Here is a 19,434-nt window from a genome sequence, read left to right as displayed (position 1 = left end):
GCCCACCCCCATAGTGACACACTTCCTCCAATAAGGCCATACCTCCACATAGCGCCACTCTCTGGCCAAGCATATTCAAGCCACCACAGATCTCAAACAGCCAATGCAATCCTGACAGAAGTGCTGGACTGCAGCCACAATCCCTGGTCTCCAACTACACTATGGAGTCACAGGCACACTGAATGGTACTGGCACAACAGTAGGCCAATGGACACAAGATAAACAAAGTTACAGTCCCCTGATTTTTCTCCAGCAGTCTCAAAGACTGGATGCCCACATGCAGAAGTATGACACTAGATCCATATTTGTCATCCTGCACAAAAATCATCCAGACTAGAGAAGAGCTTAGTTTAAGACCAAAACCATGAAAAATACTAGATATCTCTTATAATATCTTCAGCCAACTTCTTTCTAAAAGAAGACTCCAATCACACAGGAAAATTAGATGATTAGATTACATGCAATTAAAATGCTTCTCCACAATAATGACCTGAGTTAAAGGTCAGCCGACAAAATGGGCCGGAAAAATTCCTTGCTAACTCTGCATGACTAGTGATTAATCTCTAGCATGTATACAACCACAAAAGTAAACACCAAACCAGGCATGGAAGTTACAAATTGAGCTCAAAACCAACAAGGGTCTGGGCCATATTAAATCCTGCCTCCAAAACAAAATTTAAACATCCACACAAATAATCAACCAATCAATAAATAAGCCAATAAAGAGACAGTTTTCAAAGAATACAAATGGTCAGTAATTATTTGAAAGTGTTCTATATTCTTTGTCATCAGGGAAATGCAAATTTAAAAGTGCTTTGAGATTTCATTTCACTGACAATTATGATTGGAGGCAGCCAATTTATAATCCCAACATGTGGATAGTGAAAACAGAAAGATTCTTGAGTTCAAGGTCAATTTCTGATATATAGCTAGTTCAAGACCAGCCTGGGCTACATGAGACTTTGTACCAAAAGCAGGTAAGGGATTCTGGAGAGATGGCTCAGTAGTTAAGAGTGTCTGTTTATTCCTGCAAAGGTGTTTAGCTCCAGCACCCACTTCAAAGGGCCTGTAGCTCCAGTTCCAAGGATATCTGACACCTCTTCTGACCTCCAGGGTCCTAGTACACACATGCACAAACACACACATATCACATAAATAAAGATAAAATAAATCTTTTTCAAAAAAAAAAAAAACTTAAGAAAAAAAATTAAACAGGATATCAAGAAAGAACCCTTATCCACACCTGGTGAGACACTTGTGGAACCATCATGGAAATCAGTATACAGGTTCTTCAAAGCATCATATGACCCAGATATACCACTCTTGATTATATAGCCAAATGACTCTAAGTCAATACACCATAAAAACATTTGCACATTCACATTTATTGTTGTACTATTCTAAGAAATGAAACCAGTTTACCTATATATCCACAGATGAATGGCTAAAGAAAATGTGATACACACAAACACACAGAGAGAGAGATAGAGAGGGAGAGGGGGGGGGATTCTATCTAGCCATAATAAATAAATAAATAAATAAATAAATAAATAAATAAATAAATAAATAACATCTGGAGGAAACTGGATAGAACTAGAAATTATGTTAAGCAAAACAAGGCAGACTCAGAAAAACAAATAGCAAATATTTTCTCTCATATTCTAAGTGTGTGTGTGTGTGTGTGTGTGTGTGTGTGTGTGTGTGTGTTTGTGCGCGCGCGAGTGTACACATGCTAGGGTGAAAGTATATTAGTCACAGGACAACTAGCAGAAGTCAGTTCTTTCTGTCACCATGTGGGACTTGGGGGTCCAACTCATGTCATCAAGCATGGCAACAAGAGCTGATACCGGCTGAGCCATCTCAGAGGCCACATATTACAAGGATTTTAGGAGCACCATGTTGAAAACCACAGTTATCTCTTACATCACAATAATCACATACTTTCACCTTCTTAGCCAAGAAAAGAAAAAAGCAGAACTATTGTACCTACAAGAAGGGGATAGATCTGATCTCTGCTGATAACTTCTCTTTGTCACAAAGCTCTCTACAGATAAAGAAGGTAACAGCAAAACTCCAAAAGCACCACTTGATCTATAGGTACTAAAACATTAAAACATCCAAGATCATCAAGCAACTGACACAGTGATTACTAGATCCCAGATGTTGGCCTTGCCCTCTACAGTTGAGACAGAGAGGGGGATCTCAAGAAAAAAGGCAGGTATGCTGGCAACACCTTTGAGTCCAGCATTAAAGCAGAGGCAAATGGATCTCTTGAGTTCAAGGCTAGCCTGGTCTACAAAGCAAGTTCCTGAACAGGGACTACACAGAAAACCCGTCTCAAACAAACGAGAGAGAGAGAGAGAGAGAGAGAGAGAGAGAGAGAGAGAGAGAGAGAGAGAGAGAGAGAGAGAGAGAGAGAGAGAGAGAGAGAGACGCTGGGACTATGGCTTGATGGTAGAGGGCTTGCCCAGCATGCATGAACCCAGGGGTTTGATCCCCAGCACTACATAAACCAGGAGTGGTTAGAGTAGCAAGACCCAAAGTTAAAGGTTATCCCCAGTACAGCCTGGATAAAAGATACCCTCTGAAGGAGGGTTGGGAAAGAAAAACAGAAGAGAAAAGAAAAAAAGGAGAGGGGACTCCAGGTTCCAAGAACAGAAAGTGAGGAACTCAAAGTTGTCATATGGGTAAATGACACTAAAGAATTTTGTAGGAATAATGTGCCAGGGTACTAGTGCCAAGTGATAGGAAGATCTCAAGAATCTATGCAAATAGAAGGAAAAGTGGCAGATGAGTGTTAAAAAGAGCATATGGCCTCAATCAGGCATATAAAACAGCTTTTCAGCTGTCAGTGGTGACCCAGGAATCTGATCTGACAGTCACTGTGAATGGATAGTGATGAGAGCCCAATACTGAAATGATTAAAACCAATGTAGTGTCCTGGGAGTCATCAAAACAAATGCCAAAAGAGAATTCTCCATATTCCCTCATCAAATCCTGGCACACTCAACCTCACAAATGTACTTCATCTACCCCTTCCTACATAAAATAGTTCAGAAGTTAAAGTTCAGCGGGTCCCAAATGCCAGTCCCACCCCTATCCCAAACTGAACTCTCAGAATCACACAGGCCTCTTCCAGATGTTAATTCAGAGGTTCTCCCAGTGGTCCCCACACAATGACCTAGTTAGAAAACCATGGCGATCCTTTCTCTAGCTTGAGATCCACTCCTGAAAGGATTTAAGAAAGTTTTTCTATTTAAAAACAAAAACTGAAATCCAGCAAGGTGGTACCTACCCATAATCCAAAAGATTATTAGGACTGAACAGACTAGACAATGAAGTGAGAATAAGTAAACACACACACACAGATGAAGGTGGGTTGGAAATGTTCCTCAGGGTAGGCAATCCTAACCATCATACCTGACTCAGGGTCAATCCCAAGGATAAGAAAAGATAAATTAACCTACATAAAAATGAAAGTGGAAAATGTCTAGAAAAATAAGAGCTGGTCTCCAGGCAGAACAGCAGCACTCAAGTTCCTCAGTTAAGAACTAGACAAAAGCAGACTCTTCCCATGAGTTCTTTGCTCAAGTCCCACTTCTCCTTACCTTCACAGATCAAGGCTCCAGAAAATGAGGAGGCATTCAGAAACAGATGGGGGGCTGGATAGAGCCTACTCAGAAGCAACTATTCACACCTGTTGATCCTGATTACTGAAAAGCCAGCCCCTCCAAACGCTACCCAACCTCTAGCCATACTATCTTCTAAACATACAGTCTAGTCCAATTCACATTCTTTAATCTTCCACACAAAAAAATTCCAACTAATCTGCCTCCAAAAAAGTTGGTTGTTGTCATCCTTGTTGTCATAGAAAAATGCAGAGAATGAAAAGCATGCTTCTTGTGGGATAAACACCAATCAAAGTCAAGCCTGCCATAAGGTACTCTATTTCTCAGCTTTGTTTCAGTGTGCCTGAAGAAAATGTAACTGGTTCAGGTATAATCACAGCTTTATGAGACTAGAAGATGTGTAGAGACAATGAGTCACTCTAGTCTAAAGTCTCACCCAACACATCATTCAGAAGAAAAACCAAAACAAATGCATGCAGACCAAAGCTTTGTTCTCCTGGATCCCAGGCCAATGAGCTCTCTTCTCTCTCTCCCTCAACGAGCCACACACACACACACACACACACACACACACACACACACAGACACACACACACACATACACACTTTTTAAATGGCACCTGAAAATGAAACCAAAACTTTCATTATGTTTCCTACAAGTTGCCTAACTTCCTAGTTTAAAACATAAAAGCCAACTGAAGCTACTGTTCATTTTTGAATCATTAAAGCTAAGTGAGAAAAACACAACATTAACTTATCATATTAAGGCTCACTGAAAGTAAGTGAAATCCCACAACTCTCCATCTGCATCCAACGCTCACAGACTGTGATTCAGCATCAGTTTCTGCTGTAAAAACAAAAAGCATATGTCAATCTCCCAAGAGAGGAAGTAGCAACAGAAAGTGGGTATTTACCCATCTCCAGCAATACTGAAAAGCCTCTTCCACTCAGTAAGACCTGAGTAAGACACTGCAGCCCACAGGGTCCAGGCCTGGGATTCTATCACTCAGCAGGCTAAGGAAGAAAAGTCAAAAGTTTGAGGTCAACCTGGGTTATGCCCCCTCCTATGTACTTTAAAAAAAAAAAAAAAAATCAAGACAATTTTCTCTCTTGAATGTTCAAGTGAAAACTAAAATAGCCTCATTTCTTATATATCACTTACTTCACGTAAGCTCAACTTCATTGAGTCATTTGTACAGTTATCACAAACACTGGCCACTGGCATCCAAAGCCCAAACCCAGCCAGCCTAATGAGCCCAGCTGTGCTCCAGCCAGTTCCCTCCCTCCCCACCCCACCCCACAACCACACGCCCCCCACCATTAGTTTAAGCTACTGTGCTCTTCACTGACACTAACAGCTAGCTAAAGCTTACTAGGTTAAAGAGTACTGAAAGCAACACGAAGCAGCATGAAAAACCAAAACAAGGAAACACTGTGGCCAACCAATTAGTAGGGGCTTATGGAGGACAGGTGATTAATGGAGTTTTGACTGATATTCAACTCACAGTAGGTCCCCGAACACATCCTATCCCCAGTTCCAGAATGTAAAAACTGTGAAAAACCAATACTAACAAAATAGCAGTGACAGACACTACTAACCTCTTGCTGAACCTGCTTAGAATGCATACACTGACAGTTATAGACACTGTGTAACTTTTAATTGAATCTGCACTTGCTTTTATTTCCATCAAGGGAAGACTTAGAAATGCAGGACTAACTCTTGGTCCTAAAGAAAAAAAAAAACACATAACCAAGACAAAGATATTTCCCCCAGCCTCTCACTCCATCCATTTATTCAGCAGCTTGTCAAGTTACTATCTCACCAGGATACCAGAGCAAAGGCTACCCCTACTGCCTGTTCCTTTTATCATCCTTACACACAAGTTATGCAGAACTCATGTGAAATCCACACCATCTGTGTGGATACTAAACTTAAAGACACTGAACTACTATAAAAACACTGGAGAACAATGATCAATGGAAACCCCACAGGCTCTGCACTTGTCATTCCCTCTACTAGAAACACTTCCCTCTGGTTGGATCTTTGATGTCCACATCTTAGTGCAAACACCAACTGAGAGAATTCTTTCCTAAACACACTATTTAAAAGAATTAATCCTCTCTTGCTCCCAACCACCCGTTCGTGTGAATCCATTTGTCTCTATTACCATGCTTACTCATTCCCTTCTTTACTGACTCCTCCAGAAGTTGCAGGATAGGAATCCAATGACCAGACAGTTTGATGAGCAGTAGATGTGCAATGAATAGTTGTTCAGTAGAAAAAGAAATATCCCAAAGCCCAGCACAGGGGAACATGCCCACATTCCCAGCTCTCAAGAATTGAAGCCAGGAGGACTACCCCAAGTTTGAGGCCAGTTTGGTCACCATAGTACTTCTCCGTGAGATCTGTCTCAAAAAAAGGGGGGGGGGGTGATATGATTACTTCTTATTTATTAACTACATGGCAGCACTACTTGTCAGCATAACCAAAACCAGATGGATGCTTCATTTTCACTGAAAGATTTCAGAGAGTGTTCTAGACACAAGAATGACTTCCTTTCCTTTACTGAATGAAAGCTACCTTGCATGACTTCTCTCCAGGGAAGTCTTTATCTTATTCTTTTTGTGCCCATGGCCCCTCTAAGAGACTGTTCTACAGCTACCTGATACTTTTACACGGTAAGCAAGGGTATTTTAAAAAGCTTAGGCACATTTTGTTTGTCCCTACATAAAATAAGTACATACAGAAAGAAGAAAGTCAAAAGGGGGCTGTATAGCACAAGCTTGTAATGCCAGCTCTGGGGAGGTAGAGCCAGGAGGATTGGTAGGCTGAGGTGACAGAAGTTTGAAGACAGCCTGGGACACATGAGACTCAAGCAAGCCAAAATTAACAGACTACTCTGTCCCCACTCAAATCTCAAACATCTTCCTACCTCAGAGGGTTAAAACACACCTAAGTATAACAAACTGAATTACAGGAAGACTCTTCTACAAACTGTACTTAAAAGAAATTCCCAGAGAGCTACCTGGGAGGAAATTTATCCTTTACAACAAATTGGACGTATGAATCCTATGGATTTAGAAAACTATGGTCATTCACTACATCTTTTAGGTGTTCTTTTTAGTCAACACTGAGAAACAGAGCTGGTGTATAAAACCATGAAGACTGACAAAGAGGGGTTAAGTGTGGGACAATTCAACCTTTAGCCTTCCACATCAAAAAAGCACAATAAGGTAAACAGTATCTATGTCTGCAGGCAACAGGCACAGAAGACTGAAGAACATGCCTCATCTACAGTTGTGAAAGTCAAGCTGTCATGTGAGCCTGCCTCAGGAGATACCCCAATACCAAATTTCATAGAAAAGTGGAAACCCATAGAAGGTGCTATCCCTAATACATAAAGGAAACCTGGTGAGTAAAGCCAGAGAAAATAGCCTTTTCTAGTCAGCCACCAAATGGGAGTGATTGAACATAATCTATATAACAGTAGATAACATTCTGTCACAGCTAAAGGAAAGTCCAGTGAAGCAGTCATAGAAGCTCAGAGTTGAGCAAGGGGTTTCAAGCATAAGATCTGATTTGACAGAGACATTTAATTACCCAAACTGTGTTTAACCCACCTGTATCTTTGCTAATCTTATCCTGACTCAAAAACACAGAAATCTGTGTTCATTTTTTCCTCAACCTGAGATTTTTTTTCACATTTTTTTAAAGACATTATTTATTGTTTACAAAAATCGCCCCAATATACAGAAAAAAATTCTAATTACAGTAACTAAAGCTTCCCACCCACCTTGTGTCCACAATATTCAATCTAGATTGGTTTAATCTTGAAGTGTAATCCAATAAGACTGAAGACTAAACACTTCAGGTCCTGGACAAGATAATAAAACACTAGTAAGCCTTCTGGATCTTTAGACTGGTTGACATCAATAAGGGAACCAATTTTTGATGTTGTAAAAGAAATGTGTTCATCTCCAATGACAATTTCAAGCTCCTGCCGGCCCACTCGATCAGGAGAGGGCCACAGAGCATCATCTTCTTTAGTGATTTCACTATCATCAATAATTCTCTTTAATTCTTCCATCACACTTTTATGTACATAAGCCTCTTTCCTGATCATGATGTCATTTTTGTAATTGCTGTTGTTGGCATATGCAATTTACCTTCAGTTCGGAATTCAAACTCCAGGAACTCATAACCGAACGTGCCTTTGTGACCCACGTAGTAACGTAGGTAAGTCACTCTCCATGCCTCGCAAGGGACAAGCAAGACCGAATTTCAGGAACAGATGACACTACCACAGCCTGCGGTCTGAGTCCAACACGGGCGTAATCGAGAATTTTTTAATAACAAGATGGCTTCAAAATGCTTGTGTCAACTTATTGCCCACTTCCTCCTTAAGGATCCTCCAGAATAAATTTGTCTCCCCCTAATCCAGACAGCACACATAGCCACTGGTATAACAGTCATTTTTTTAAATGCTAGTTTATAAAAATAAAAAAAAAGTCTTTTTTTTTTTTACTGCACCTGTTGAAATGGGGCTTGTGTACAGAAAAATTATACTATAAATTTTATTTCATTTTCTTTTTTCTTTTTTTTTAATTGAACAACTTTATTTTAAAATACAAAGATAAATGTACAGATTTTAAGCATTTTTGCATAAAAGTATACAAATACATTTTTGTCAGTACTTGGTTTTTTTAAAGATTTGATAGTGTGCATTAGGATCTTACTAGTTACAATGAGCATAAAGTACATGTAAAACAAGATGTAACCTGGAATTAGTCAAAGTTTTCTTGGTGTATAAAGATTAAGCATAATGGTTTTTCATTTTCTTTCTTTTTTTTTTCTTGAACTTCATATAATCTGTGAGTTGTTTCTGGGGTATTCAGGGCTTTCTGGGGTTAGTATCCAATTATCAGTGACTGCATATTATGTCTGTTCTTTTGTAACTAGATTATTTCACTCAGGATGATATTCTCTAGATGCATTCATTTTCTTAAGAATTTGATAAAGTCATTGTTTCTGATACTTTAGTAGCACTCCATTGTGTAAATATAAAATTTTTGTATCCATCCATCTACTGAAGGACATCTGGGTTCTTTCCAGCTTCTGGCTATTATAAATAGGACTGCTATGAACATTGTGGTGCATGTGTCTTTGTTGTATGTTGGAGCTTCTCTGGGGTATATGCCCAGAAATGGAATAACTGGGTCTTCAAGTAGTACTATGTCCAATTTTCTAAGGAATAGCCAGACTGAAAAAGTCTTTTGAACTTAGTTCTCAGAGACCAGAAGAAACAGACTCTCTATAGCCCCATGACACCAAAGAGAGAGAGAAGAGTCAGACGGGGAGAAAGAACTATTCACTGCAAAGCCTTTACCTTCAACCATTTCTGACCCTCAGATCAGCCCAGTCCACAGGAAGATTAATGCTCCCATTCAAAAGCACACCTTTGCTTATTCAGTGTTCCAATTTCTGCACCCATTTAAGGGGCAAAAGAAAGCAGCACCTCTGTTTTCTAACTTATCAACCTGCTTCTTGCTCTTTTTCCTGCAAAAGATCTACCCTCCTGTGCAGAATTCTTACAAAGCAGTTCCTTATATCACTGGAAACAATTAGTCTTCAGGAAAATACAACTTTGCTTAGTGGAAGAGCTTCAGGGAGCAATTTACCATTAGTAAATTCTTCATTCCAGACAAGGCTCCTAAGCCAGGCACAAATCTGCTGCTGGTAATTCACCCACCCAACCCCTGCAATGTGGCCGGGTCATGTGGCAGTACATGTGGTACAGACTGCTCAAATCACTGACTCTTAACAAAAACACCCCTATGCACACAGCAACAGTAAGCACCCAATGAAGTCACACAACCATGACAGCAGCAACCAACAAGTTATAGAACAGCATCTAATCTTTTCTCAACTAAATTACAGTCTGCTTCACTTGTAATTTGTGGTCATGCATCACTGGCCCCACCCATTATGCCAGAAAGTAATGCCCTGGAGTCCTAGAGTCAGAGGCCTCACAGCATGGTTTATACTAGTATGTGTGGTGGCAGGCAGCCCTGGGTTCAAGTTTCAACTCTACTCTTCTTACTAATAAAAAGGTACCTGTCTAGGTAAGTTATCCTATCAGAACCTCAGCTTAGACATCTGCTTTCTAGATAATATACGTGATAAAATATGTAGAGAGAACCCAGCTGAAGATGAAACAGTAACTGCTGATAATACAGTATCCAAAGGGGACTTCATCTGTGAAAAGGAAGTCACCCTCAAAGAACCCAGATACCCTGGAAGCTTCCTATAACTTCCTTCCTACAAAAGGGAGGCCTTTAAGAAACAGTCAAGCCCTAACTAGAAAACTTTTTAAAAAAATCTATGCAGGTCACTAATACCACACCAGACAGCTATGATACTTTTGTTCTTATAGAGAAGACTGGTACCAATGAAAAGGGTAATGAAAGAGGGTACAGCTCAGAAAAATCCTTTCAAGAGTCGAAATTTCAGAGAGAAAAGATGGACCTTGGAAATTCCCTTCTCATTGAATCTAATGAATTCTGACTGTCAAGATATAAATAGAAAGGCAAAAAGGCAATATTGAACATCCCAAGAATCTCACACACAAGCTGTGTATTTATTTATTTATGTATTTATGTTCAAGAGTTGCACATGTGTGTGCACATATGTGGGTGCATGTTAGGGAACATGTGCCTGGGCATCCATGTAGGGGGCCAAAGGTATTGGAGCACAGGAGAACATCAGTGTCTTCCTCTATTGCTCTCCACCCACTTGAGAAAAGGTCTCTCTCAACACACCTAAAGCTCGATATTTTAGATAGGCTGGCTGGCCAGCAAAAGCCCAGGGTCCACCAATCTATGCCACAGAGGTTACAGGCAATGGAACAGCCATCTTTAATGTGGGTACTGAAGATTTGAAACCAGGACCTCATGACTGAACAAGCAAGCACCTTTATCCAATGAGCCATCTTCCTAGTTCCCCCTTCGAAATACTGTGAAAGACAACAGGACAACAAACCAAAAATGTTTTTAAAACTGTCTCTTTGAAGAAAACCATCCTCCACTTTGGAGAGAAAAGTTGGAGTTACAATATGAAAGGCAACCTAAAAGATCACAGCCACCTCAATCGGAAAAATCTGTTAACGAAACTGTCAGATCTCAAAATGTGGGAGGATAAAAAGGAGAAACAATATAAAAAATAGAACAGATTTATGCTACAAAGTTAATGTGGAAGTGGGGGTGATGGAATTCAAAATTCAGAATGAAGAACACAGAATGAAGTGAGTGGGATCTAGACATGCAATCAGAACACCTGGGCTCTTATTACTGGCTCCAATCCAAACCACCATGTGCCCTTAAGGCAAGTTACTTATCCTCTTTAAAACAGGCTCCTTGTCCTTAGGAAGTGAGAAAATGCTACTTAGTGTAAGATCCCAACCAGGCTAAATTTGTAAGTTAAAAGTACACAAAAATCAGGAGCTTCCAGGCCTAGAAACTAGACCCAGAGATAAAAGGGGGAAAAAAGTTGAGAAAACTTTAAGTAAGTAACTGAGTCAGTGGAAAGAGAGAAGCTTCCTGACAGCCAAGCACTCCTGAGGTTCCAGGAAAAGATGTCAGGATATAGAAAAACTGAGAACTGATCGACATATGTCAAAATGAAAGAGGGGGATGGGAGTAACTCTCCGTGAACTATCTCCGTTAATGAATCGGCAATAGACCTGCTTCTGGTAAATGGCCAGGAGCTCCGAAAACCGCGACCACGAAAATCACTGTGACCGAATCATGGACAGGTTGCCCGGGATGCAAAAGTCAAGGGAAGTTCGTTTGGATTCTGTCTAGTGAAAATTCGGAGAGTAGGTGAAGAGTGAGGAAGGGGCAGAGGAAAGGCAAACTGAGATCATGCAGGCTGACGGGATGGAAAGAAGTCAATGCCTGACTCCTGCTCTAAGGCAGCAGAGGGGCCCGGGTCCAGGGCCCCGCTCTCACCATCTTGACGATGCCCCGCTGCACGGTGGGGACCGCGGGTCCCCCGGAGGAGCCGCTGCTCTGCGCGGAGGAGGCCATGTGTGGAGCTGGAAAGGCAGCGAGTGGTGCGGCCGGCCGGTCTGGAAGTGTCTGGGTGGGTGTCGGCGCTGGTGAGAGGTTGCAGCGACAAGGAGCAGGCGGACGACAGGCTACCGTCGGAGAGCTGGATAGAAACGCCAGGCGCACTCTAGAACAGCAGCGGGACTGGGAGCAAAAGAGGAGACGCGATCTCCGCCGCCGCCACACGTTCTACTCGCCGCGCAAGCGTGCCAGAGCGCCACCTCCTTCTGGCCAATTAGCGGCCAGAACTCGCTGGAATTCAAGCCAATAGGCGCTCTGTTTATGAAGCTCCGCCCCTTGGTCCCAAACCGGGTGCGGAGCTCCAGGAAGCGCTGAAAGAGCTGATTTGCGGTGACGGGAAAATTTTGAGGCGGGACTTCCGGGGAAGTCTGAGAGGGTGGTGTCGGGAGGTGTAGTGGAAAAGAAAGGACACGTCAGCATCTGGCAGTGGGGCGCGGGGAGCCATGGGAGTCACGAAGGCGGGGCTGGCCTCGCCCTCCTGCCTGGTTCCGCCCCTGCCCCGCCCCTCAAGCGGTAAAGCGTCCACGTGTACACTGAGGTTCCAAAGCTGTACACCGGAACTGCACGACATGGGCTTAGGTCCTGGAACTATGGAGGCCGTTCTGAAGGAGTCTCAAGGCTCTCGGAGTTCCGGCGTTTCACCTCAGCAAAACAGAAGAAACTTTTGAAAGTCGCAGCCACTGGGCAACCTGCTGATACTAATCTTGACCCGGAATGTGGCCACGAATCTCCCTGCGGTTTAGTGCTGGAGTGTAGTGCTTGTGAGTTCCGCTAATATTTGTTGATGGAAGTAATAAGCATCTCTTAGAGGATGACTCGTCCTGCTCACTGAAAATAGCCTCGTTTTTCGGCTCCTTTCCTCCTGCTCCAACTAAGGTCAGGAATAGCCTGGGGATATGCCATTCCAGGGCTAAGCGGGAGACAACCCCTTACCTCCTAACCTCAGCTGGAGGTGGAACAAAGAAAGCCATATTCAAGTGGTTGTTTAGGGAAAATTTATGTTCTTGGAGTGCCCCTCTTTAGAACGCAGGCGCTTGTATGTATTATTTAATAATGAAACCTGGCCCTACGCTAGGTTTGTTTTAAGAAGTTTGAGTAGTTACCCATGTCTCAGATCAGGGTCAATTTTGGGGGTCGGCATCTTTCTGTATCTCCAAAGCCGTACCAGGAATTCACCCTATTCAAAAAAAAAAAAAAAGAAAAGAAAGAAAATGGATGGCTGGAGAGATGGCTCAGTGGTTAGGAGCACTAACTGCTCTTCCAGAGATCCCGAGTTCAATTCTCAACAGCCATCTGTAATGGGATCAGATGCCCTCTTCTGGTGCGTCTGAGGACGGCGACAGTGTACTTATATACATAAAATAAATAAATCTTTAAAAAAGAAAGAAAGAAAGAGAAAGAAAGGAAAGGAAGAAAAAGAAGAAAGAAAGAGAAAGAAAGAAAGGAAAGAAAGAAAGAAAGAGAAAGAAAGAAAGGAAGGAAGGAAGGAAAGAGAGAGAGAGAGAGAGAGAAAGAAAGAAAGAAAGAAAGAAAGAAAGAAAGAAAGAAAGAACCAAATTATGTGGAGCATGAACATGCACAGAATACACTACCTGTTAAATACTTTTTCTCTGCAGAATATAATTTAGACCTCTAAAAATGGTTCATCAGGTAAAGTACATGTAAGACTGCTGACCTGAGTTCAATCCCTGGGACCCACAACTCCTGCAATCTGTCCTCTGACCCCTCATACAAACTGTGACATGTGACACTTGCGTACACAAACAGATACACATATATATAACATACATTAAAAATGTAATTTTTTTAAAAAGTCTAGTGAGCAATGCTAGGTCAGTTTCTTAAGGACTAGATAGAATCAACATGAACTCAACTGTCTGCCATACATAATCTCATTTTAGATATGCTTCTTCGGTAGACGAACCTACTTCATCCTCTGCCTGCATTAAAATCCGTAACCTAGACAAAGATGTTTAATTCTCTAGCAGACTTCCCATGGGGAAAAATGTGGCTGTGTATGAGCCTTCTGTCTCCATTCTTTAGCCCCCCTTTCACTTCAGTTCTCCATACCATCACCCCACTGTTCTTACCATAATGCACTTTCCAATCAGGCTAATCCCTCAACTTCAGGACAGATTTCAGCTCCTTCCATAGCATACCTGGCCCTGAACTACTTTCCAGCTGCTTATTCTCCTATGTTGTGGTTTTGGTGCATATTTCCTTATAGGGAAAAGGCTAGATCAGTATTGTCTAGAACTTCCTGTAGTAACAAAATGCTTTCTTCATGTCCTATCCAACATGTGAAGCACCAGCCAGCTGTAGCGAATGAGAACTTGCAGTATTGCACAGGCAACCCAGGAAGTGAATTTTTAATGTTAAGTTTAATTAATCTAACACATGGCTCATAACTATTGTATCACGCACTATCAAACTAGGTAATTAAATTTTAAACTTGCTGTTACCAGAATTTTTTTTAACTTTTTATTGATTATTTGTGAGTTTCATATCGTACATCCCAGGCCCACTCATCTCCCTGTCCCTGTCATATCCACCCTTTGCTCTTGCAACCACCACCCCCCCCCAAAAAAATAAAAAACACACAAACATCAACATTCCATTGTGGAAGCTGTAGTATGGAGCTGAGAGAACAGTGTGTCCCACAGTATATCCCTCTGTCCTGAGTCATTTGTCTGGTTCAAGATCTGAGGCTTCTGTGACACCATCAATATCGGGTCCTCTTGAGGATCTCCTTCCAGTTATCCTGTTGTTGTCCTGTGTTTTATAAGTCCCAACCCTTCACAGATGATGCAGATTTTAGGGTAGGCCATCTGAGAGTCCTGGATCTGGGCCTGGATGGTAGCAAAGCTGGTCAGCCCACCAGCACTCCCTTATCTGAGCCTCCAGGGCAAGCTCTGTAGCACTGCTCTGGCTAGGCCAATTAATGCCAACATCAGCCAGAGGCAGGGTCAGCTCTCCTTTTGTCATGCCCTCAGAGCCTGATCACCAGCACCCACACCTCCAGAGTCAGCTCTGCTGTACTGCCCAATCAAGGCTCTCCCAAATACTGCACCCTCTAAAGGGCTGGACCATTTCTGCCCTCACTCCCTTAGGACTGGCTACCTTCAGGGCCAACTCCACTATGTTAACCAGACAAGGTGCAAGAGTGCGCAGTAGGTAAAGAACAGGGCCAGTTCACTGGCTCTCATGACCGCAGGAGACAGCTCTCCCAAGAATTAAGGAGCCAAGGAGTGTAGGACATCACCTCCACATCCATGCCACCTCACAGCAAACAAGTGGCAGGGCCAGCTCTTCCTCTAGTCCTTAGGGCTGGCTCTTTCTCACCCCCTCAACCAGGGCCTACTACCAGAATCTTTTATGTAAGTTTGCAAAGTGTTTGTATATGCCTCATGTACCCCCAAACTTGATTAAAGTGCATAGTGACATAAATCTTTTTTTTTTTTCTTAAATTGATTTGTGAAATAAGGTCTCCCAAATATCCCAAAACTCTCAATTTTCCCGCCTTAGCCTCCAAAGTCCTTGAATTGCAGCCATGTAGCAGCATTCTCGGCATATGTATGTATGTGTGTGTATACATACATATACATATCAGCCTAAAATTATACTTTGTAACATTAGAAGTGGAACTCAAATCCTGTTTTAAAGAAAGAAGAAAAAGGAAAAGCTAGGCATGACAGCTCTTGCCTCTCTAGTCCCTGCATTGAAGAGGCTACAGCAAAAGGACTGACTGCATGAGAAAGCAGCCTGGGTTTCATAGTGAATTTCCAGTCAGTCTGAGGTACAAAGTGAGATCTTGTCTCAAGGAAACTAAGGGAGATTTGTTTTTAATTAAAGTTTATTTTTTAAGAAGAAAAAGGAAAGGGGAGAAAAAATTATAGGGGCACACACCTATAAATCCCAACACTTGGGAGACAGAAAGAGAAGGATTATACATGTTCAAGGCTAACTTGGGCAAATGCTAGGTTAGCCAGGGTTACATAGCAATATCCTGTCTCAAAATTCCAAATTAAAAAAACGTCCTAAACTTTGAGGTATAAATACTTTTTAAACCTTATAGTACAAACTACAAGCATACATATACATACATATATATATATATATATAATTTGGGTAATGGTTACAAAATTTGTAATTGGTCAGCCTTGAACCTGTCTGCATGTATGTAGGTATGCTGTATGTGTGCCTAGTGCCCACAAAGGCCAGAAGAGGATGCTGAGTCTTCTGGAACTGGACGTTTGTAAGCTGCCATGTGGGTACTGGCAACTGAACCCAGGTTATCTGCAAGAGCAACAAGTACTCTTAACCAACAAGCCACCTCTCCAACCCCTCATTGAATAAATGTTGACATAGAATAATTCATTATCTTATTATTTATAAGAATCCTTATTTCCTGCTTACTGTAGACTGTGTCTCCATTTCTTCCTAAATTCAAGAAGTATCTTAATTTCACATAGGACAGGCTAGTTGTTAAAAAGAAAGAACTAGTACAGGTCATACTACTTGGTGACTGTGGTGGTTTGAATAGGATTGCCTCCCTTATACTCATGTGTTCGAATGCTTGGTTTATAGTGGGTTGCACTATTAAGAAGTGTGGCCTTGTAAATGTGGCCTTGTTGGAGTAAGTGTGTCACGTGCAGTCTTTGAGGTCTCAGGTACTCAAGCTAGGCCTAGTGTTACTTTCACTTCTGCTGCCCTTGGACAGAGATGTAGAAACTCTCAGCTCCTTCTCCAGCACCATGTCTGTGTGCCTGCCGCTGTTTCCCACAATGACGATAGTGGACTAAACCTCTGAACTGTAAGCCAGCCCCAAATTAAATATTTTCCTTTATAAGAATTGCTTTGGTCATGGTGTCTCTGCACTACAAAAAAAAAAAAAAAAAAAAAAAAAAAAAACACTAAGTTATAATATATATTAATATATAATACACTATAGTAATATAGAAATGTACTTCTCATTTATATAATAGCCTAAGTCAGTGGCTTTCCATATTATCCAATCTCCCACCTATTAGTAGGCATTCTACCAAAAAAAACTGTCTGAGCATATTCTGGAGGGTTACTCAAGTTCATCTTAATATAGGATCACATTGGAAAGAGTCCATGGAAGTGAACTTACAAAGTTTGCTCTTTGAAGATTTCGCACGCAGCCAGGTTTAAGAAGACATTTCCAGACTTCTTCATCCTAACCATAGAAAAAACAGCATCCAATATGGAACAGTGATTCAGAACATATATTCTATCCTGAAGAGTCCAGCCATTAGCATTCTAATCTTTGGGCTTCAGAATATTGGCCACAACTCATAAATTGGTAAAGAGTGAAATGTCTGTCTATTTCTTCTTTCATGCAAAATAATCAATTAGCTGCACTGACCCAAGCTCTGAAAACTGAAGGGACAGATTTATAGTCATCTCAGTCCTACAGGAATTCCCAAAGAAGGGAGTGAGCAACTGCAGCCACTGGTGAACCAGGCCTGAATTCTCTCTTCCTCCTTCTCTCATAGGTGCAGTTAGGGAAGAGAAGGCAGGGCAGTAAGTGTGGGGATTTGAAACATTGCAACCCTTTCACACAAATTAAGTTTGCCTTCAAGGCCTATTATGACAAAACCACATGTGTATTTCTATTAGGTAAAGCAATGCCACTGTAAATACTGACTTCATTGGTTGATCAGATAGTTTCCAGAACATGATGGGCTGCCCAGGACAAATGATCATCTAGTGATTCCAGGTTAAGCATTTAGTCCATATTAAGGCTCAGTTACAGGGCTTATTGATTCAATAATGCTAGTTGATCATTTTCAGAGGCTTTTTTGCAATTCTATAATAATCTGGTTTATGATTCACCTATATGACCATGTAAGATTCACTTGACAGCAGTACTATCTGCCACTGATGGGTTAAGCACTAGTGGGTCTGCTGAATTATGTGGACAACAGACAAAATAGTTTACAGAGCAGTTTGGACCAGTTGCACAGCTTTATCTTGTTCTGGACTCCATGCAAAACTAGTTACTTTCAGGACACATATATAGCACTTGGTGCAGAAGTTTGAATCCTGTTTCTCGACATTTTCTTTTCCTGCTTCATGAAATTAAGAGCAGTCATCTATGTCCTGCTTGTTGCTCAGACAAATGTGCTTGGTGTTGTCATATGCATGTTCCTATAGAGCTAGGACTCTTCAGGGATATCTGGAATCCCCAATGCTGACACTGCTTATCTGTGTGATCACATCTAAACATAGACTATGCATGTAATTGTTTCTCATTGACATTGTTGCTAGTAGGTTTATAGTTAATGGGATTAGAGATCCAATTTTGGAAACCACAGAACTAACTTTTTTAAATTGTTATTTCTGGGTAGTGGTAGCACACACCTTTAATCCCAACAGAATTAAAGGGAGGCACAGGCAGTGGATCTCTGTGAGTTGGTCTACACAGCCAGAGTGAGTTCCAGAACATCTAGGAACCCTGTCTTTACTCCCCACTGCAAACTGTTCTTATGATTTGTTCTTTCTGGACCTGGGGAATGATTCAGTTTGCGAACCATTTACCATGCAAGCTGTTCAGATCCCCAGAACCCACATAAAAATCCGGGCATGGTGGCACACACTTGTAATCTCATCTTGGTGAGGTGGGGAGTGAGCTTGGTCGCTGTCCAGCCTCTCCCACTTGGTAAAGTTTCCAGGCCTGTCAACACCCAGGTTTTTCTCTGACCTCCACACCCATATGCAGGCATGCATGCACATATCCACACATACACATAAATGCACACATGTATATGTACACTATACAAAAGTAAATAAATAAATGCTTTGTTCTTCTAAAACCTATCTTGTATTGTACATACCCTATTCATGCTTATTCAGAGAAACTAAAAGGGCTTGTCTCTAAACCTCTCTGTTAATTTAAGAACTAACTTTTTTTAAAAGGGATTTTGTGTGTGTATGTGTGTGTATGTGTGTGTGTGTGTGTGTGTATGCCTGTAACATGAGTGCACGCGCCCTTTGTGTAAAGATATTTGTGAGTGCCTGAGAATGCCAGAAGAGGGCGTCAGGAGCTCTGGAACTGGAGCTACATTGAGTGGTAAAGAGCCCAATGTGATGCGAACCAAATTCAAGTCTTCTGGGAGAGCAGGAAGTACTGTTAATCACTGAGTCATCTCTCCAGCCCCAGAAATAACTCACGTAATTAAAAGGTTAGCAAGCCTAAAAGCCACAGAGCAGGCTGGAGAGCCAAAGATGACACCGCTAAGCATGGAACCCAATGTCGTAAGCACACTAGAAAAACACTATAGCTACATCCCCAACCAGATTATTGAAATTTTCATGTGGTTTAACCTAGTAAGGTTACTTTATTTCTTACATAACAAGCAAAGGAAAAGAGATTGTCTGAAACACATACTTTGAGAAGAAAAATATTGATGTGGTCACCTGGTATATTCTCAATCTTCTGGATAAAGTAGAACACAGAACCAGAAGACACTATGGAAGAATGGCCCTGGGCCCCTTTCCAGGTAAGGCAGTGACCTGAAATGACCAAAGGCTGAACTTCTGTGTTGGGATGATGCGGCGCGCTCCTCAACCAGCAAGGAAAGACGACCACCACCAGAGGATTCTTCTCAGGTCACGCTTTATTGTGGGAGCCTCTTGATTGAAGGGGAGAGCA

At 41.6% G+C, this 19,434-nt stretch overlaps 1 protein-coding gene and 1 pseudogene across 2 annotated transcripts in view; both read right to left on the bottom strand.

The window, feature by feature from the left end:
* The window catches only part of SND1 (staphylococcal nuclease and tudor domain containing 1), a 385,665-nt gene extending 373,756 nt beyond the window's left edge, over positions 1 to 11,909 (bottom strand). Inside the window, exon 1 of the mRNA XM_080936109.1 lies at positions 11,637 to 11,909. Within this exon, the coding sequence (XP_080792235.1) occupies positions 11,637 to 11,714 (78 nt within the window). The 5' untranslated portion in view covers positions 11,715 to 11,909. The remainder of the gene's footprint in view (positions 1 to 11,636) is intronic.
* LOC308435552 (protein mago nashi homolog) lies at positions 7,445 to 7,882 on the bottom strand (annotated as a pseudogene). Its single transcript has one exon. The product of its transcript is annotated as a protein mago nashi homolog (transcript).
* Positions 11,910 to 19,434: the final 7,525 nt, after the last annotated feature.

The sequence above is a fragment of the Micromys minutus genome (genome assembly GCF_963924665.1).
Source record: "Micromys minutus genome assembly, chromosome: 23".
Lineage (NCBI taxonomy): Eukaryota > Metazoa > Chordata > Mammalia > Rodentia > Muridae > Micromys > Micromys minutus.
Note: the sequence above shows the minus strand (reverse complement) of the source record. Positions and strands in the feature narration are given on the sequence as shown.